Raw genomic sequence first — 22,657 nt, 5'->3', positions numbered from 1 at the left:
AAAAGTCATTTGAGCAAGATCGTTGCCAGTGCCGCTGGACTGGCTCCTGTGCAGGTGGCACGTAAAAGACACCATTTTGAGCGTGGCCGTTGCCAGTACCGCCTGACTGGCCTTCGTGCCGGTGGCATGTAAAAGCACTCACTACATTCTCGGAGTGGTTGGCATTAGGAAGGGCATCCAGCTGTAGAAACTCTGCCAAATCAGATTGGAGCCTGGTGTAGCCATCTGGTTCACCAGTCCTCAGTCAAATTGTCAAACCCATACTAGCATGGAAAGCGGACATTAAATGATGATGATGATGATGATGATGATTGACAGTAGTGATTTTAGTTACTCATGTCACAAGTACCTACATTGTTTTCTTGCTTCAGACATCATCATCATTAACTACCATGTTCCATGCTGGCATGGTTTGGGTATTTTGACATGATTGAATTGGTTCAAAGACTGCCTCATGTTTTAATGTCTGCTTTTGGCATGGTTTCTATGGTTAGATGCACTTTCTACTACCAATCACTTTACAGTGTGTACTGGGTACCATTTTTGTACCACTAGCACTATTAAGGTTGCTATGCAGCTCACAAGACTACAAACCTCAGGGGAACTGGGGGTTCAGCTAAGGGACAATGTGTTAAACTATGAGAGGCAGCGGGGTCAGAGCAGGTTCTTGTAGAGGATCTGTATGGCTACTCGCATTTAGTAGGAGAAAAAGAGCAAAGAGAACTGATGAATAGAAGCTGCAAAGAAATAGATAGTGGTAATGAGGTGCTCAAGAGGCCCCTCAAGGTACAGGGTGAGTAAAAGTGGGTGGGTAGGTGGTTTGCAAGATTGTATGAGAAGTAGGAGATAAGGAGATGAAGAGGTAGACTGCAACTTCAAAAATTGGCCAGAATTGAAAGGTGAATGATTAAGTTGGGAAGATGAAATGCAAAAAAAAAAACAAGATGGGGAGAGAGTGGCAGGATAGTAATGATGATACAGTTGAGTGGGAGGACAGAAGAGGGAGATGATATAGTCAGGTAGTCTACAGGAGCTGGGGTTGGGAAGGGACAGGCATAGTGCATGATCTGTCACTGTATCATTAGACTCACAATGATTTTGGAAGAATTGGTTCAGGCAGCTGGAATACAATTTGTACATAATGTTAAGGTAGGCTATGGCAAGTCATTTCAGTATGTCTATCTGGCCTTTCATAGTTTTTTTGTTTTTTTTAATGTACGTATATACGTATGGTACATATATACAAATCTATGTACATATCTGTCCTGAGTTTATAAGATTCTAGTATTCTAAGCTGTTGACCTTGTCCAGACATGAAACTTAATGTTTATGTTACACCTTTGCAGTATTTCAATCAGTTGGTCCCTAATTATTATCAGATATCTTATAGCTGGATATATATATATATATATATATATATATATATATATATATATATATCCACACACACACTTACACACAAGCACAAAGAATACCACACTGGATTTGAAATAATAGCATTGTTATTAAAGGTTGTAACACTTGTTACATCATAGTTTGAATAAAGATAAGTTTTTAGAATCCAGGAATACAGCAACCTAAGTGAAATGAAGTTTGATAAATTAAAGAATGATGTAGTGATTTATGTACATAATACAATTCTGAACTGAAATTTGTTCCTTAGTGAGAGACATAACGTAACATATCTGATGGTAATTGTTAATAACTATCATAGGAAGATAATTTCAAGAAAATAAAATTTTATTTCCCACAATTAATTTATTTGTTTAGGAGAAAGACAGTTTGAGATTTGTTTACAGTCAAGGGAGGACAACTATGGGTATGTTTCTTGACCTCATCAGTCTAACCAAGCCTGCTGATCAGTTGATACAGAGTTTTACATAAAGTGTTAGAAATGAACATGGTCAGAATAATTTGCCTGGTTAAAAAAAAATAAATTGAATTAACTGTAATAAAATCTTTGACAATGATGCTGGTGATGGGAGATCAAACCAATTGAAACATGGTGCAGATGTAATTATTAAAAACAAAATATTAAATTTCTAAAGACGACATTAATTAGCCTGAATTTTTTTATCTGTTCATATGTCTGTTTGTCTGTCTGTCTATACACATGTATATATGTATATGAAGGTGTGCAGGTGTGCATACCTTTCTTTCCCTCTTTGCATATATGTGAGTGTGTGTATGTATATGAATACACACACACATACATACATGCGTGTGTGTGTGTGTGTGTGTGTATGTATATATATATATATATATATATATATATATATACACACACACACACACACGCATGCACATACACACAAGTAATGTTATTTTCTCTGCTTTTCACTAGCTGTCTCAGTCTGAAGCCACCAGTATTACCAGCAGTAGTTCATTCCTGGCCCCTAAACTCAAGGTCACAGGTAAGTACAGCCTCTTCTATTACTAGTATCATCTTACAACACCCTTCTCTAATGTTACCTTTTACATTTCTCTTCTTTCTTATACCCTCCAGCGCCATTACTACCACCATTGCTCTTTGCCTTGTTTTGTTCTGTGACTATTTTTGCTTTTTTTTTTTATTCCTCCCTTGTCATGGCTACTGATAGCCATGACAAGGGACCTAATAGAAGTAAGTATCAACTCTCCCTCAGATTTTGCCCCATCATCTTCATAAAAAAGAAACAATCTGGCTCTGGATTCTTTTCATATGATGGTCACAACTGGAATGGCTATAACCTTGTCTGTTCAATCATTGTTCACTTGAAATTAACCAATAATAACGCACCCATTCACTATCTTTAATGATGTGATGTCACCATAGAACAACCCTATTTCACATACATTGAGCTGTGTCATGTTAGTTCCCTCCACCAGATCAATCCACCCCCTGTATCAGACTAACATGACCTCACCACAACCCCTTAGTTATCCTTGTTTCTTGCCTCTGTCCCTTTCTACTGCACACTGACACAGTGTCTTCACATCTGTCCTTCTTTATTACACTCTGAGAGTATGTTCTGACTTCTGTCCTTACCCACTGCACACTGAGATACTCTTTTGACCTCCATCCCTTTCCACAACGCACTGAGACAATATCTCAACCTCTGTTCTCCACTGCATACTGCACACCATCCTTCCTCACTGCACACTGAAACAATGTCTTGAAGAGTCTGGCCTTAGTTCAATAGTTGAATAGCAGATATTTGAATGTACGGAACATTATGAAGTCAAAGGTTAGATCAGGTATTTGGTGATATATAAGTGATCATGGATAAGGAATTTTATTTAATCAGCCACTATACAGGACCACTAGAGTGAGGTTTAGCAGAAGTGTAGCTTTCTCTGAACTGGCCAAATTGCTCATAAGTGTCTTGCATACTTAATTAAAATGTATATATGTTGGTGTAAAGAAACAAAATTGATTAAAAATTAAATAGTTATGAGATACCAAGATAATACCAGTTGAGTGGAACATAAAAAGTTCTTGAAACATTGAAAATAGGATGTAAAATTAAGGGAAGTGAAGAAGTAATACTAATATAATTTGTTTTCTGTATTTTTCTGTAAGTATGGGGAACAGCTTTGCAGATGTTTCTTCCTTATTGAGTATCATCTTGAAAAAATATAACCCCAACCTCATATTTGTAAAGTATTGATATGGAAATTATTAATTGATTTTAATATCTAAGTTTTGTTCTTTTATTTTCTGCTTTTTCTTGTCATCAGATGAAGACAACCACAGCCTAGCAGATCCTACTAATGCAGCATCCAACAGTTCACTGTTTTCATTATCAGATAACAGTGAATACAATGGGGTAACTATGAACTCTTCAATACTTATATTGTTTTGTTGTGCTCCCAAAGCCTTACTACCCTCATGTATTACATTTTAAAAATATTTTCTTTCTCACAAGACCTCTCCTCTGTTTTCTTATTTTACGTTTTGATTTCTTGTTTGCTTTTTGTATATATTTTTAAAACTTTATTATTTGTTTGCTAATAATCTCTTTGCCCCCTCCCCCTACCACCACTTTCTAATTCTACTCAACACAGTCTCTCTATCCTCTTCAGTTACCTCTTTACAGCTCTCCTCTTTTCTGCACTGTTATTAAATACATTGGATTTGAACCCATGATCATTGACTTGGTAGTTTAACACTATCAATTTCACCCCAACACTCTCCAAGGTGGTTTGTTTTTCTGTGGCGTGTGTAGCTATTTAAATGAGAGCCAGTTACATTTATGGTAGTACAGATATGTTTGTGGTAGTACAGATACATTTATGATGGTACAGATATGTTTGTGATCAGATTTATGATGGAGTGTGTGGATTCCAGAGCAAACTTTGCATAACATACTATATGAGGGCCATGCTGTAACATATTGAAGTACAGGATATAGTGTACCAGTGTGGAACTTATATTGTAACATGCAGTGGTATGGGAAGCAGTATGACAGTTAATGTTTAACCCTCAAGTCTATCATTACCAAGCAGTTCTAAAATCATTACAGTCATGACTATCCCCTCTATCTAGGAGTACCGTTATCAATTGTGAACATCAGTTTTTACTTGCAAAGATGTGATCTGAAGTTATTATTCTACTACTTTTAGCATGCTGAGAGACTACAAAGTTTGTTATTGGTTCAGCTGTAAAGTGTGCAGTAGTAGACAATGTAAACTTAGCCATTAGAGTTGTTCCCTACCACATGTTGATGGTGTATGTCTAAAGGTGAGGAAAGAAAGAATGCTGCTGCCCTCTGTACAGTTACTGTTTGACCTACTAGAAATAACAGTCAAAGGTCTCCATCTTTAAAATATAAGAAGGCTGAACTGAATAAAGTTGTTGTGAAACAAGATAAAGCTTGTTGTTGATGATGACAATAATGATTGTATTTTGTGTGATGGTGGTGGTTGTGTTGTCTCTATTTCTGCAATGATGGTGATGAAGATGATATCTGTATATTTCTGTGATGTTGCCCTGTTGCAATGTCGAATTTGTTAATTCTGTTCCTCTGGAGCCTCACATATCTGTTTGGGTTTGTGTATGCATATGCATGTTTATTTTCTCCACCATGACTTCACTTACAACCCCCAGGGCTCTGTCACTTTCTATAGTGAGACTTTGTCACTAACAGCATCTTTGGGTGTCATATTTCATACGTGCACACATGTGCACGCACAAATGTACAAATGTATGCATGCACAGAAACACATACACATCATCATCTTTTAGCATCCATTTTCCATGTTGGCATGTTTTAGACAGTCTGACAGGATCCAGCAGCTGCGAGGATGTGTTGAGCTCCAGTGTCAGCTGTATGCACAAATTTATACACACTCATGACACTCACACACCACACATACACACAAGCACTTTTATGCACAAATGCATACAATCACTTCACACTGTCATGTTACCAGACATTGGGACTCAGGTATTCCTTGTCTTTCCCTTTTAGCCAGTAAATGTCTGTTGATTTCCTGATGTTGCTTATGCCTCACTTTTAGGTTTCCAATTCGTATTTACAGCTATGTGGACTGAGCCAGTGTGAATTTGGAGTCTTGACTACGGAAAAAATGTGACACTATTTAAAGTAGCAATTGTCTCCCCACCACTTTTACTCTGCTCTTAGTCAACAGATTGACTTACAAAAGTACTTACATACATGAATCAGCATACATGCTTAGGTAGACTGACATGCATGCATGCATGACATTCATATCTGACACTCTCGTCTTGTATGGACCTATAAAAAGAGGGCCAAGAACAAATACCTCAAGTGAGTAAAGAGAATATGGTCATCAAAATTCTCAGCTTACAACAAGCATACTCCCACAACACTTTTGCAATGCCTGTCCCCATGCCTATGTTTAGCCTTCTGAACTGGTTATTACAAGAACTCAATGAGACATGTTTGAACTCATGAGCTGCTCAGTGTTACAAGAAACTTCAACATCAATGGAGATGTAGATAGGTTATACTTCCCATGCAAGGATGGTAGCTGCAGTCTCAAATCTATATTGATGTCATATGAAGCATGTATTGTGACATTGAAACAACATTTGCATTAGAGGAAAGAGATCAATCACTATCTTGCTCAAGTTTGTGACCATGAAATGAACATTATTAAGATAACTAATAAACTTGAGGAGAAGTATGAAATATGAGCTGATACAGCTCTCTCACCCAGGAGCATTGGTAAAATCTATTTATCAGAGCAACAGTATAAAAAAATGGACCAGTTCACTGAGAAGATAGAACATAGATACTTGGCACATAAAACACAAACTAGGAAGGGATAGATCATGTCAAGAGCTTCGCATGGAGTACAGACAAGTTTATGACATACCATTTTGAAGGCTATCTCCTTGCAATTTAAGTACAAGAGATCCCCACCAGGTACCTACAGCGTAAAAGGTAGAAAATATTGACAGACAACAAATGTAGATTGTACAAGACCAAGACTGAAGATATTAACCACATTATTGCCAATGGTGAGAGAATATCTTCCAGATATTATCTTCCCATGAAGCATGATGCAATGGCCAGAACAGTTTGAACAGGATAAAAAAGAAAATGCCTATGGACAAAGTTGACCATAACTGAGACCTAAAGTTGAAAAGAATATTAGTGGAACTTAAAAGTTATAGCAGCCATCAAGTTAAAACACAACCAGCTAGATGTTGTGTGGTATCTCAAGGAAAAGATTTGTTCTGTTCTGAACATCAGCTACCCTCTGGACACCAATATGGTTAGAAAGAAATGTTAGAGAAAGAGGACATCTGTGGACCATACATACATACATATGCTGGACTATTGAGAAATCTGCAGTTATTCTATCCAGATTACAAAGGCCCTGGAATATGTAACACACTGCCTAAATACCAATCTTGAGAAGTTAGGTTTCTCAAAACCAGAAAAGGGAAAGCTAATTCAAAGAATACAGATCCAATCCATCACTGGAACTGTAAAAATCTGTAAAACTTACCAGAAGTTTATCATTTAAATATATATGAGCATGTCTAGACATGCAACTATATGCATGAGAATACATACATAAAACAAAACATGCAAATCTGCATGTATACATACATACATGTGTACAAACAAAAATATCCTGTTGTTGATGTTGAAATCCTAATGAAGGAGCCTTGGATCTAGGTTAGAAACTGACTCTTTCTCTATTGGCAAGAAATCTTGAAATAAAACTGAATGACATACATACATAAGTATGTACATAGATAGATACATACATACATGCATAAATAAGTATATAGGTACATACATACAGTGGAGCATATGTGTGTGTGTGTGTGTGTGTGTGTATATATACATAGAAAATACAGGGTAGAAAATCATGTATTTCCAGTGCATCACTTAACCCCAAATTCTGGCTATCTACACTCTCATATTGCAACTTTGAGAGAAATTGAAAGTCCACTGGTGTAGAAATACCAGATACATCACTGGTAAAAGCAGTAAGTCTTACAAAGACTAAACTGTTATACAAGTAAGGAGATGAAGAATGAAGCACAACTTTATTATTAGTTTTAAAGTTGTGTTATATTCATTGTGTCTCTTTGTGTTATATATATAATGTCATCATCTTTGTTTTATGTCTTCTTTCCTTGCTGGCATGAGCTGGACAGGTTGCTACAACCTGTGTTAGCAATTATTTGAAGTTACAGCTCACTGAGACAGAGGTTGACATCTCACTCATCTTAGATTCTTGGTACACTTTCTGTGGATAGATGTTCTTCCTAACAACATCCATCTTACAGAGTATACTGCCTGCATTTTCTCATGGCACCAGCACTAGCGATGTTGTCATGTCCTTGACAGGGCTAAAGGGTCTTCTTGATACTCCCCCATCATCTCTGCTTGTTCTTCAACCACTTTAGAGAGCATTGTGGGTAGATTTGTAATGCCAACAACAATAGTGGGCTTGCCATACACCCTGAAGTTTTGTGAGCCCCAAAAGCTCTCTAAGTGCTTGTTGACTTATGGTGATAAGGCTAGGGTAGGAATAAGAATGTGAAGGTAGAAACAAGGAAAAGATGATCGATATTAATATCAGGTAATATGAAAGGAGTATAGGAAAGGTTGTAATTGATATGCCTCTGGATGTGGGAGAGAGGGTTTGGATAAGGCGGGGTAGGATGTTGGAAAGATGAGAAGCCTGATAGGTTCAGAGGCATCCCTACTTACTTTGAGAGCATTCTATGGTGAAGAGGAGAGATCCACTGTCTTCCTAATATTTGCTAACAGTCAAATACAATGAGATTAATAGAGACATGCATAAAAGAGGAATGGATGATAGGGGCATGAGTGATTAGAGGGATGATTGATAGAAGGAAGAGTGATAGTGGTTTCAATATTTTGAGATAGGTACATCTGTTCAAGGCAACATGAATAAGAGGATAGAGTGGTGATAGAAGGCAAAGTGAGCCAGGAGATGTGGGAGGAGAGGAACAAGGATGTGATGGCTGACAAGGTGAATGGGATGATGACTGATAGTAGGGGGGTGGGGGTGGAAAGCAGATAACAAGCAGGGTAGAGTGTACTGGTTACAACTGGTCTATTGTAGTCTCTTACACTTAGAAGTAGAGATAGGTTGAGACAGGTGAGGTTGAGTGATGAGGATGATGGTGGTGGGGGATAGAAAGTAAGTGGGTCTTGTGTCAGTAAATAACACAAGTGATGTGTACATGTACGCTCACACACATTTTAAACAACAGAGAATTACAAAAATGATTCAAGGGCCAAGAATTTCGTGTATGATACATATCAAACTTTGATAAATTTGATAAGTGCCATGTGTGAAACTTTCCACATTTGAGTCAGTCATGTAACTTTTTGTTGCTTAAAAAAAAAATCAAAATATATATATTCATTTATTGAGTTCTATTTCTGTTGTTTGCTCTCTCAAACCTCTGTGTGTGTTATGTAATAGGCATACACACATATATCTCTCTCCCTCTTTCGTTCTCTTTCTCTCTCTCCCATAACCTCACCCACCCATCCTGGTTTTTCTCCTTTCATTGCTTTATCTGTTATTCACTTTCCTGGTCAAATCACCTTCAGCGAACAACTGCACTGCAATGAGGACAAGACAACCTCTTTAGTGTTGGTGCCATGAAAAAAATCTAATACAAAGTGGTATCAAAAAGTTCCCGGACCAGTTTGGTAGTGCACCAACATATGGCAGCACACAGTTGCATGTGCAGTGAGAGCTAGCAATGACTTTCATGAGGCACTGTTCCAAATGACATGGCTGTGTTTACTTTGCAAGTTGTGAAATTTGTGTTTTTGTGATATGTATGCAATTTTGTCATGGACAGGAACAAAGAGCCAGTGTGAAATTTTGTGTTAAACTTGGGAAGTCTGCTACAAATACATTGAGCATGCTTTGGCAAGCTTATAGCAGCGAGGCAGTGGGTCTTCTGCAATGTTTTGAGTGTAATGGGCACTTCAAAAGCAGAAGAATGTCTCTGGAAGGCGATGAGTGATCTGGAAGACCTGCCACAAGCGTTGCTCCTGGCAATGTGGAGAAAATTCATCAGCTTGTGCATGAGGAATGTCAGAGGACAATCAGCAACATTGCTGTTGTTGTTGATCTGTTGTATGGGTCCATGAAGGTAATCGTAACATCTGAATTGAACATGCAGGATGTCTCTGCCAAGTTTGTCCCCCATCTGCTAACCACTGAGCAGAAAGAACATCGCATCAAAGTCTGTCAAGATCTCAGTCAGTGTGCCGCTGATGACCCATCCGTCATGCCAAAGATCATCACCATTGATGAGAGTTTTGTCTAGGGTATGACCCTGAGACGAAGCAGCTGTCATCACAATGGAAGAACCCTTCATCTCCATGACCAAAGAAGGCATGACAGGGCCACAGCTCAATCAAGAAAATGTTAATCGTTTTTTTTTTCAACATCTGTGGCCTTGTGCATCAAGAATTCATCTCCTAGGGCCAGACCATCAGCTGAGAGTTCTACTACAATGTTTTGAAGTGTTTGAGGGAGGATATTCAGTGAAAGCAATCAAATCTGTGGAGCACAAAGAATTAGATTCTTCACGATGACAATGCACCCTGTCACTGAGCTCTCCTCATTTGTGAGTTTCTCACCAAAAACAACATGGTATTACTTCCACACCTGCCCTAATCACCAGATTTAGCACTTGTGGCCTTCCATCTCTTTCCCAAGGTGAAAAGGCAGCTCAAAGGTTGCCATTTTAACATCATCGTTAAGATCCAGAGAGAATCACAGAAGGTCCTTGACTCACTTATGGAAAATAACTTCCAGGCCAGATTCCAAAGAGTGGCAGGAATGCTGAGACCAGTGCATTGCTATGCAAGGTGACTATTTCAGAGGAGTTGATGTTAAAACGTAGGTAATTAAGTTATTTTTTATTAAATATAACTAGTTCAGGAACTTTTTGATACCAACTCATACATTCTGTAATGTAAGTGGTGTGGTGATAGGAAAGACCTCCAAGTGTAGAAACCCAGCCAAAAGAATGCATGAGATGTCACCTAACAACCTATCTAGGACATCCACAGAACCCAATAAGAACTGATGCAGACCCTGATAATCCATTTCACTCATGCTAGCATGGGAAGCAGATGTAAAATGGCAAAGCTACACACACGCACGTGCACGCGCACACACACACACACACACACACACTGAGATAAGGGGATTTTGGAGTAGTGCTCAAAGATGTGAACCGGTGGTGTCACTACACCATAAACTATGTTCAAAGTAAGGCATTTCAGCTGATTTTCAATAACCCCACTAAAATATTACAGCCACAGCTGAGCCTTCTATTTTTATGCCACAAAGGGGGTGCTGAAAAGTTCCTGGCTTTGAGTAAAAGAAAATACAGGAGGATTAGTTAATTATGATTTTATTCAACATATTCCCTTCACAGATTCACATACTTATTGCAGTGGTCCTTCAGTTTTTCTAACCCCTGTAAAAAGAGAAGTTGGAAGTTTGGGCCTTCAGCAAGGCCCCTGTAGCAGCAATCACTTCTGAATTAGAGTGAAATTTCATTCCCTTGAGCTGTTTCTTCAGTTGTGGAAAGAGGTGATAGTCAGAGGGGGCGAAATCAGGAGAGTAAGGTGGGTGGTCTACCAATTCAAAGCGAAAATCACATATTTTTCTTAGAGTTTCATGTGCTGTGTGTGCTGGTACATTGTCCTGCAAAAACGGGAAACCACAGCTCAGCTTTCCACCACATTTCTGCTTCAGAGCTTCATGCAGTTCATCACGCAAGGACATGTTGTAGTCTGCACTGATGGCACACCCCTTTGGCAGGTATTTTATGAGGAGTACTGCATCTTTATCTGAGAACACTGAAACCAGAATCTTTCCAGCTGGCTTTTGGGTTCAAAACTTCTTGAAATGTGAACTGCTCTGGTGCCTCGCCATTGATTGCTGCTTGGTCTAGGGATCATAATGATGAAGCCAAGTTTCATCCCTAACTAAACGAACCATAAAATCAGCCTCTCCCGCTGCAAACTGGTTCAAAATTGCTATTGATATCATCACTCTAATATTCTTTTGATCTACCTTCAAGCATTTCAGCACCCATTCTGCAGAAAGCTTTCTCATGTCCAGAATGTTGTGGATGGTGTAGCCTACTTTTTGCTGAAATCTGACAGTCCTCGAGAATCATAATGTGTACAGTGTTGGCTATGTTCTCTGTGGTCACGGAAGTTGACCGGTGTTTATCTGTGACCTCAAAATGACTAGTCTGATTCCTTGACGTATGGGCAGTCATCATTCAAAACTTCCTTCATCTCGCCATGGATTTCCATTGTTCCTTTACCTTGCAAAAAGAGGAGCTTCATGACCCCCTGTGCTTCAGTTTTACCAAAATCCACTGTAGGAGCTGCCATCAGGCATTAAATCTGCAAAAAAGAGATAGATATATTGTATGCCATCATGATTTTTTGCATATCTTCTCCTAAATAGTTGTCCTACCACCCCTGTAATGGTAATAGCTCTACCCTTTTGCAATACCCTTTAAACCAGGAACTTTTCAGGAACCCTCATACTATGACAGCTTCTGTTCATCTAAACTAGTTGCATACACCTTCCACTCACCAGCATTTACACTTATTTCAGTAAAAGCAGTGAAGATTGAAGAAAGTCTGCATTTGTAATTAGTAATGGTGTCTTAGTAATTTGTGATGGTTTCTGTCAGTAATTGGTGACAGTCTATAAACAGTTATTACATAAAAAAAGAAATTAAGTGAATAAATATTTATGAAGATAGCATATTATTACACTCATTCTTTTAGGAATTTGTATTTCTCTGGATTAACCCCTTGCTCACACCACGTATCCACATTCCTTGCAGACATTAATTTACAGATGTACAAAGTGTACAACATGGGTATTAACCACGTCTATAACATCTATTAACAACATCTATATTGACCTACAGATATGCATCATCATCAGCTGGTCTAGTATCAAAAAGATTATTCCTTTTGATATCACACTGCCTGAAGCTCCTCTTTGATCTGTGATACAAACAACCTGTTTTAAAGTGATCAGAATTAAAATCTTTCATCAAAATTTCATATTAATTTATACTCCAAACTCTATCTAAACAATGGTTTCAAATTTTTGTACAAGGCCAGGAATTTCAAGCGAGAAGGTTAGTTGATTACATCAACCCTAGTGATCAACTGGTACTTATTTTATCAACCCCTAAAGAATAAAAGTCAAAGTTGACCTTGGTGGAATTTGAACTCAGAACATAAAGGCAGACGAAATACCCCAGAGCATTTTGTCCAGTGTGCTAATGATTCTGCCAACCTTAAACTCTAGCTAAATAATGACAAAGTTATTTTACTAAATTCTTTATTATTTTCAAAGATAATTAAAACAAAGGTAGATATTGAGTTACAGATGTACAACCATGTATTAATCAGGATTAATTTCCTATTTTTTCGTCTTCTGCCTCCAGTTACACTATGTACCACTGATTTATTGTCTTCAATCCTTTTATCTTTTACTGTATTCTCTCTCTCCCTACTTCCCTTTCTTTATTGTCTCTTTCTTGTCCTCTTTGTCTTTTTCTCTAACCTTTCTCATCCATGCTATTTCTTTATCCTCTCTCTCTCTCTTACCACCCTCCAGCTCTACTTCTTCAGTCTCTTTGTCTTTTGTTCTTTCCACCCATCTTTCCTATTTCTCATCTTCCTCCCTTTGTCTTCTCTTTCATCTTTTCACCCTTAATCTCCCATTCTTCCCATCTCCACCAATTTTCATTTTCCTCTCTTTTCCATCTCCTACCCCCACCACTTCTCATATTTCCTCATGTACACCTATATTGCTTATACCCCCACCCCATACACACTCAAATATATCAATGTTGGTAACTTGATACAAAATACAGCAGTGCTTCACCACTGCCACCATTAATGTTTGATGCTAAGAAGCATGTCATTTATGTAGGTCTGTCTATTAGTTGCTTAAACTTGTATATTTAGGTGTGTGTGTGTGTGTATATATATATATACACACACACATACACACCTAAATATACAAGTTTAAGCAACTAATAGACATATATATACACACACACACACACCTAAATATACAAGTTTAAGCAACTAATAGACAGACCTACAAAATTACATATATATATATAAATTGTAAATGCAAAAATAAATATATATACACATTTAACATAATAGCATTACTCACTAGTCTTGGTAGACTTCAATACACTACCACCACCATCACCAGTGCTGTCTATCTCTACCTGTCTCCCCCATCTGTTACCATCTATCATCTTTCACATTATTTGGGCCCCCAGGGAGATGGGTTGGCCTAGAGGAGATAGCTAATTCCATCACACTACAGCAGTTTTGTTCAGTATGTCTTTGGACTCTGAAGTGAACTCTACTGAATCATCTTTTGATAAACAAACCAAAAGAAAGTTCCATAAGTTTCCAAGGATTCTGTTATGACTGGAAAATGTGAACCATTACCATCGAATGTCCTACTGGAAGATTGAGGTAACGAGATTCTCAGTAATCTAGTTCGGCTGCTTGCTAGCAAGGAAACTGCTGTTGTTGCTGCTGTTGTTGTTGTTGTTGTTGTTGTTCTGTTTTTACACTGAATGTGACTGGTAGATGTCTTATTAGTAGGTGAACAATCAGTAGTACTGTACTTACCAAAATAACTCATCCTATTGAATTGATAAATGTTCTTATTTTTCTCACTGCTAGTTCTGTTGATGAGCTATTTACTAGATATAAACAGACCAGTAACTTCATCTTGTCTGTCTGTGTGTCTACATTGTTTCTGATAGTTTTCACCTGTATTTCTTTCCTCTTTCAGAAGTCAGTGAGAGGAGAAGAGGGGCCAGTAACTGACCCCCCCCCCTTTTTTTTTTAAAGTTTTATAATGAATAGGATTGAGTGTAGAATTGTTGACATAGGAACGGTGTACTTCATAGGTTCTAGTGTAAGGAATGGACAACATTTAGTGTAATGAATGGTGGGAACAACTTAGTGTTGGGGAGAAGAGAAAGGGTTGGGTTTAGGGTGCAGCAACATAACAGGAATGTGGTTGGATGCTTCTAGGATTGAAACCCTGCAAGAGACTAAAAATTGTGTTTAAACAGACTTTTGATGTGTGTGTGTGTGTGTGTGAACGTTTGCATGTGCGTGTATATGTATGTATGAATGTATGTGTGTGTGTTTGCATGTTTGTGCATGTACTTGTGTATGTGCATGTGTATTTGTGTGTGTGTATGAACATATATATATATATATTGCACGTGTGTATAATTGATAGTGTTTATGTGTGTGCATGTATGTTTGTACGTGTTCATGTATGTTTCTATGAACATATGTTTGCACGTGTATGCGTCTGATGGTGTTTGTGTTTGTATGTAAACTGAGGTTGATCAAACCATAGTGTATGCTGATTAAACTATGTATTAAACAAGTTCAGAGGAGCAGAGAATATAGTAATAACAGTTAATGAGAGTGAAGGAGGTAACAACATAATTGTGTTGTGTAAGAGCTAAATCTTCTATCAGCTTATAAAATATAAGGTGGTATGGTTTGAAAGTCATGCTACCAATGGTTTCATGTGGAAAATTCTTTCCACATGAAACCATTGATTGTATTGTTAATCCAAAAAAAAAAAAGAGTATGTTTGTATGTATGTGTGTGTGTCTGTATTGTTTGTCATTCTGGTGCGGATTCCAAAGAGGATTCCATGCCTTTTCCACAAATTGGGGGAAAGTTTCAAAATTTTCCATAGTCAATTATTATACAAAAAAAGTAAAGCAAAAATGGTTATTGTTTTTAAGAAGAAAAAGATCAGCAATGTAAAAAAAAAAGTGTAAAACTAGCACTTGAAAATTGTGAGCAAATACCATCCACACCCTGTATATGTATATATGTCTTGTGGTAATTTTATGCCATCAGAGTTTATCTTCCAGCCTCTCTTCATAATTAATACTGCACACTTATTTATTCCAAATTGCACTTTAATTTCCTCTTATTTTTTGGATCAGAAAAACTGGATCTTTTTCATATTTTGTATATAATTTGGACATTGACAAAAACGAACTGGCTAGTCTGTTTCGGAGGACTTTCCAGTTGCAGACTACCATGGATAATTTCCATATCTCCTTGGTCTGGCAGTGCTACCAGTTCAAGATAAATTCTATAGGCATGGATGTACTGTCAGACAGGCTTGTCTGAGATGTGTGCAGAATGACAAAACTGTTCTGCATGCACTTGTTCAGTGTCCAGGCATTGATGACTTGTGGAATTATGTCAAAGAGCTGCTGTCACATGTGAGATAGATCTGTCTATCAGCCAAGTCCATAGTGATGATTGTCCCACCACCCTCCTTTAATCAGGCTGCTGAGACAGTTTTCCTTTGCCTGATGGCTGAGAAAGAGGTTATCTGGTGGATGAGGCTGAAAGGCATGAGGACAGAGACATTCACCTTCAGTATATCCTTCATCAACTTTTTCAAGTTTTTCTTGAAAAGGAAAGTGAGAGTGGAGAGGGAGAGGCTGTCCTCGAGTGAATTTATTGAAAGGTGGGTGAAAGTTGTGAAAATGGCAAGAGTGGATGGTACTGCTCTAAGTGTAGACCTGTAAGTCAGAAAGAAGGAACTGGAGAGGCCAATTGCCCATGGTGTTTGGAGAGATCTTGAACAGTGGGGTTCCTTGACTATCCCTAGAGCTCCTCCTGTATCAGGAGGACCACATCACTATCATCCTTTATTTTTCCTTCTTTTACTGTTATATACAATGCATACTTCCTTTTTGTTTTATTGTATACCATGTGTACTTTCCTTCTTTTTTTAAAAGTCATTTCATTATATGTAATCCTCCCACACACACACACTTTATGTCTGTCTTTGTATTGTCTCCTTCATCCTTCACCCTGGTGGCAAATAAAAGAAATCTTCACCATTGTCATCATCATCTATTTGGCTTTTGCTTTGTATTTGTACAAGTTGACTCCAAGTCTCACCCAGAGACCTCAAGGGACAAGTTAGAAGTTCGCGTTGGTGTTAATACTAGGGTGCCATATTTTTGGTTTTGCACATAGTATTGTTCTAGAAAATGTCTGTCAAAACATAAGAAAATTAGAAGTTTGCTTTAAAAGTAAATTGGTGATAAGATGATTTTGTGATCTTAAGATGACAGTAATAGGTGTTTGCTATTATGTACATTTAAAAGTACTTTTGACAATGTTTACAAATTAAAATGTTTTTGGAATTACAAAGACAATATTTTTTGTAGGATATAAGCAATTCCTATGAGCACAGTTTTTTAAAATTTCTTTCATTTTTGGATTTTCTGGTATCTGAGACAGGTAGCAATCAGCCCCTTTTGCTGTCATTCCTAGGGTACCTATGACAACAGATATTGTTTTAATCTTAAGGCTTCACATTTTGTCAGTTTCTATTTCAAGGTCTTTATATTTGCTCAGTTTTTCATAGGTCTTGACAGTATAATGTCTGGCCTATTTGCATCTATCTTTCTCTCGTATCATTATCATCATCATCATCATCATCATCATCATCATCATCATCATCATTATTATTATTATTATTATTATTATTATTATTATTATTATTATCATCATTATTATTATTATTTATCTTTTAGGGTGCCTCTGTCCTTCAACTACCCCCAGGCCACAAGCGAACAAGCTCTAATGTATCTACTAGATCTCTTCTGTGTGATGATGATGATGATGTATGTTCATTGTTTCATTATTCTTTATCTTACAGAAGAATTACCAGTTTGCTACAATTTAATCAAATATTGAATTTATTGAAAAAATACGTGAAATTTCTAAAAATCCCAAAGTTTTTTTAATCTTAAAATTCTGATCTAATTAATGTTTGAAAGATGATCTAGTTTTAAATCTGAGTCCTTTCTGACTAACAACATTGCCTTCATTACAATTAATTTTGGTAAAATGAAGAATTTAATAAAATAACTTTGTTGTTATTAAGCTGGTGTTTGGAGCATAAATTAACCTGAAATTTGACCCTTTTGTTACCATATTTCTACTGACCTACACTACCTTTATTTCAATTAATTTTGAAAATACTGAAGAATTTAGTAAAATACCTTATACTTATGTTTGGAACATAAATCAACATCAACTTTTGGTGGAAGGTTTTAATTTACATCACTTTAAAACATGAAGTTTGTATCATAGATACAGGATGGTCTTGGGTGGGTCAGTATTAAAAAGACTAAATTTGTGTTATGCCAACACTGTTATATGTTGCCATATCAAATATTACATGGCTTCAAATAGAGATATATAATTTGGTGAGGATAGAATTGTAAGCCAATAGGAAATCAGAAAGGTAATATAACTGTTACTGAGTCTACATGAAGTCCTTGGCTAAAACACTTGACAACCTCTTGGTCCAGTCTGCTTGGCTGTAAATAGGTGCTATGCACCAAGTGGTAATGCTTGAAGCATTATTTCATTACTGTGTTGGTTTCAATTTTGTGGCTTAAGTCAGTACAGCTGTGAAGGGTTATGTAAACAAATTCTTAAATACAGTGAACTTAATTCAAGTTACATATTAATATGAATGTTACAGTTAAATATAGTAGTTAAGCTACTATTATACTTCAGAAGTATTATTAGTTATGCTATACAGAGTAAATGTAAGAGAAATTACAATAAACATCAGTTTATATCATTTGTTCTTGCATACGTTTCACTATTGGGGTTGCTTGGAACTCTGCATTGGATGTTTCAAGTTCAATCCATTGTGGTTAAGCATCCAGTTGCGCTTGGAACAGCCAATGCAGAGTTCCAAACAACCACAATGGTGAAACATACATAAGAACAAATGATGTAAATTTATATTTATCATAATTTCTGTCCTATTTGAATATATAAATATTAATGTGTTAGATTTTATATTTCTATTTCAAGCCATCTGTGTGAAATATTAGTGTTAGATATAAATAATAATGTGTTACATTTCAATATAAAAATTAATGTGTTACAGTATAATATATAAATTTCAATATATGGATATTAAAGTGTTACAAAGCATTTTGAGAGGTTATTTAAAAAAAGGAGGTTTTTGACCAAAGCCATGCCATATGACAGTCTTGATTTATAAAGCAAATAAAATGTTAATTTTCTGATAAAAAAAATAAAGGTAGGTGATTTTTTTAAATTTTCCAGTACCCCTTTTTATTTAATCTCCATTCGCAGTCTAAAATTTAGGGTTTTGTTGAACATGTAAAAATGTGGGCATATCTCAACATTTATAAATTTACTATTGGGCATTTTGTTTATCTCTGTCATTGTCACTAGTATATATTACACTAGTAGGGTGTCTCTTTTGGGGGATACAACAACAGTTACTGTAGATAAGGAAATGTAGAATACAGCATGGGCAACTAACAAAACATTAGTCACTTTCACCATGTTCTTGCTGTTTGCATCAGTGACTTCTACTTCCATTAATTATTTATTCTATGACAGTATGAACGGTTGACTTTACTTACAGAATATGTTAAACTACTTCAGTTATTAAGCGCTCTCATCATACTATTTATTGTGTAACAAATTGGATTAATCAAGTGATGTTTATCTTTGCTATAAACACTACAGTACAAGGAACAGGTTACAAACTTTTAATGTTTCAAACACCAAACTGGTACCTTGATGGCTTAAATTTTAGTACACATCTTAAAGCTTCTTGAATGTACAGAAATGTCTAAAAGAATCAATGTGTTTAAGATGTTTAACATAAAACCCTCAGTGAAAAGAAATTAGTGATACTAAGATGTTTGCCAAAATGTAGGGACATGGTTATTTTAAAAAAGTTAGCTTATTTAAACAATTTTAAATGATAAAACTAAATCTAAAATAGGCAACCCATATAGGTTCATCTACACACACACACCATCATCATCACCATTTAATGCTTACTTTTCCATGCTGGCAGAGGCCAAATGGAATTTGTTGAAGCAGAATTTTCTACAGCCAAATGGCCTTCCTGTCACCCCACCTGTTTCCAAGTGAGGTAATATTCCTTGTGACCAGACATGTTTTCACACAAGATTGAACACAAAGGATACCACTTGCACACGCACACGCATATGGTGGGCTTCTTTTAATTTCTATCTACCAAATACACTTAGAAAGCTTTGGTTGGTCATGACTATAGTAGAAGATATTAGCTCAAAGGTGCTCACAGTGGGACTGAACTTGAGACCATGTGGTTGGGAAATAAACTTCTTACACACAGCTGTGTTGTTTCTTTGATTTCTTTTGTAGGAGAGAAGGAAAATATTAGGTAATTATAACTCTGGTCTACTAATACATGAAGAAGCTAATAACCAATACAAACAAATATAAGTGGTCAAAATGGGATTCTTCTGAAGGCTCTCTGGAGTAATATTCCTTGGTAGAGTGTATAGTTCAGAGATCAGGAAGTTTCCAGGTTCAGCTGCATTGAGAGGTCCTCAGCTCCAGTACTATGGACATGTGCTTAGAATGTCACAGGAAATACTCACAAGACAGATTCTTCAAGCAAAGCTAACTAGCAGAAAACCTGGGAGTAGACCAAGAACAAGATAGTTGGATAATATCCATTTTCTGAATCGGTTATGCTTGGGAATCCAGTCAAAAAGTGTAATGACTGTTGCTTCTGATAGGATCATATGGAGGAAGTGCCTGAGGACTCTACCCCCAAAATCCTCCCAAGAATGGTAGGCAGAGAAGATGGATGGATGTACCAAATGGGACAGAAGTTATCTACTGCAAGAATACCTAATGGGCCTGAAGATATCTCTGGCAACATTCACCACACAGTCCTGAGAAAGAATGATTGAACAAAGTATGGAGAATAGGAATAAGAAGAAGGAAGATGAAGTGTGTAGTAGTGGTAGTAGTAGAGGGAGGAAGAGGAGAAGAGGATCAGAAAAACCTGTCTGATCTCCAAGGCTGCAGTATATTGGTGAATGAGACATTGCTAATCAGCCAACTTGATGCAGTCAAAGGTATTTGTGTGTGTAACAACAACTATGTCCCAAATGTTTGAATAGTACTGTTTGATGGGTCTTCATTTTTATGAAAGGTCAACAACTGGTCACTTTTGAATTACATCCTAACAAAGACAATTCTTAGTTTCATGAATACAATGGCTTCAACCATGTTAATATGTATCAAGTTGTTAGAAAAGATCATTGGAAAGTCTTCCAGTGATTTTTAGAATTTTACAGTTCTCTAACTCAGATTCCTTATCAATCTAATCTTTGGACTTCTTTCTAATTTGTGTTGTTAAATTTTCTCCATTTCATTTTCAGGATATAATTGTTTTCCAAGAAGAAGCCAATAAAAAATTATTTTGTCGCTTATGTGATCGAGTTTTCAAAGATCCAGTGATTGTATCCTGTGGGGTGAGTAAATGGAATCTGTACCTTCCAATAATTTATTTAGTACCATGAATTACTAGCTATCATTTCAAGTATTTATTTGGCACATATTTACAATTATATATGTATCATATATTACTAGTTATCATGCCAGTCATTTATTAACTGCTAGTTTTTGGAAGACTAGATACCTGAGAATTTTCTACTCTTTTATATCTATATTTTAGTGGGTTACATCATAATCACCATCATTATCATATCATGAATATCATGTTTATATCTGCTTTGCATGCTGGAATTGGTTGAATGGATTGTCATAGTCAGAGTCTGTTCTTATTTGAAGCCATTCCTCTCCTAGACAGGCCAGAGTACCATATCTCAGTTATGCACTACATTTTTAACTTGGTTTCTACTGCTTGATGCCCTTCCTAACACCAACTACTTTACATAGAGTACTTGAGTGTGTTATATTATAGTACAAGTACTAGAGACAATTTAAGACATGATTTGAGAATTATCTCCTTTGTGAGTTACAGCACCTTTGAAATCAGTCTTCACTGCTTCCTCCCATGTCTTGCTTGGTCTCTTTCTTTCACAGGTTCCATATACTTTAATTACTCACTACAGCTGTCATCCTCCATACACATTCTTCTACTAGTGCAATCTTCTCTCTTGGACACACCACAACCTCATTCCTCTTATCCCCAGTTTTTCTCTTGATTCGTTTATATTCCATCATTCATACACACTAACATGACAGTAGAGCATGCTCACCTAATATCTTTCTAGTTATTCTAAATCTTCTGCATTCAGGGCCCACATCTCATTAGCATGCAGCATTACACTTCATATACAAGTATTATGGAATTTGTTCTTCATTCTGAGAGAGAAACTATTACTTACAGAGGTAATGGCTCCTTGAACTCCATCCTACTCTTACTCTGGTTGCTCTGTTTTCTAAACACTCACTTCACCTAACTAACAAAAGCTATCAACCACCTCAGACATTTCATGGAATCATGGAGTTTATTTCTTGAATAATCAACTCCTTTTTGAGCTTTCATACTGTCTTTCCACATATTGCCCTGTGTCACTGAATCTATCTAGTGCTGATGCTAAAGTCACTAACATCTCATAAATGTTGAGTGGTATAAATCTTTCTTGTTTATAAGAGAGGAAGAGAGAGTGAGGAGCATTACCAGAACACAATGAAAGAGGGTGTGAGGAGGATGCAGTGTGTCACTGCTTTGAAAACAGACAACAGCATATTTTTCAGCAACAACAATTTAGAAAACGAAACATTGAAACCACTCCATCAACATCAAAATTTAAAGACAAACTGAAAAGGAAAAATTTTAACAAAGAAAACATCAAAGCCAACAGCAACAACAACAAATTTCAAGACTAAGAGAAAATAAAAAATTGATTAAAGCAAACAATACAGCCATAACAACCACTACCAACAATAGCAACAAAACCAAAATTAATTTTGCCAAAATTACTCAACAGAGATGGGTGAAATACACATTCAACTGATTTGGAGAAAAATTTCAGAAAATGCTACTTGATGCTTAATCTTATTTTTCTACCATCTGACAACAAAAATTAGATGACAAAAAGGAAAAAAAAACTGTGATCTATCATTGTTTTAACATGAAGACTATGAGAATTGAAAATTAAACTTCAGCACAGACAGAGAAATGCCTGAAAGATGTCTGGGGTTTGG

General features: G+C 36.6%; 1 protein-coding gene across 3 annotated transcripts in view; it reads left to right on the top strand.

The window, feature by feature from the left end:
- LOC106872578 (E3 ubiquitin-protein ligase TRAF7) overlaps nucleotides 1–22,657 on the top strand; it is a 201,076-nt gene that overhangs the window by 85,674 nt on the left and 92,745 nt on the right. The window contains exons 4-7 of one of the 3 annotated variants that reach the window (XM_052970186.1): nucleotides 2,345–2,414; nucleotides 3,721–3,809; nucleotides 17,173–17,262; nucleotides 20,863–20,955. In XM_052970186.1, the coding sequence (XP_052826146.1) occupies nucleotides 2,345–2,414; nucleotides 3,721–3,809; nucleotides 17,173–17,262; nucleotides 20,863–20,955 (342 nt within the window). Of the gene's footprint in view, nucleotides 1–2,344; nucleotides 2,415–3,720; nucleotides 3,810–13,853; nucleotides 14,042–17,172; nucleotides 17,263–20,862; nucleotides 20,956–22,657 lie in introns of those variants that run through there. The other 2 variants (XM_052970187.1, XM_052970189.1) reach the window with 2 other exon arrangements.

Source organism: Octopus bimaculoides, chromosome 8 (genome assembly GCF_001194135.2).
Source record: "Octopus bimaculoides isolate UCB-OBI-ISO-001 chromosome 8, ASM119413v2, whole genome shotgun sequence".
In the NCBI taxonomy this organism is placed as follows: Eukaryota; Metazoa; Mollusca; class Cephalopoda; order Octopoda; family Octopodidae; genus Octopus; species Octopus bimaculoides.
Note: the sequence above shows the minus strand (reverse complement) of the source record. Positions and strands in the feature narration are given on the sequence as shown.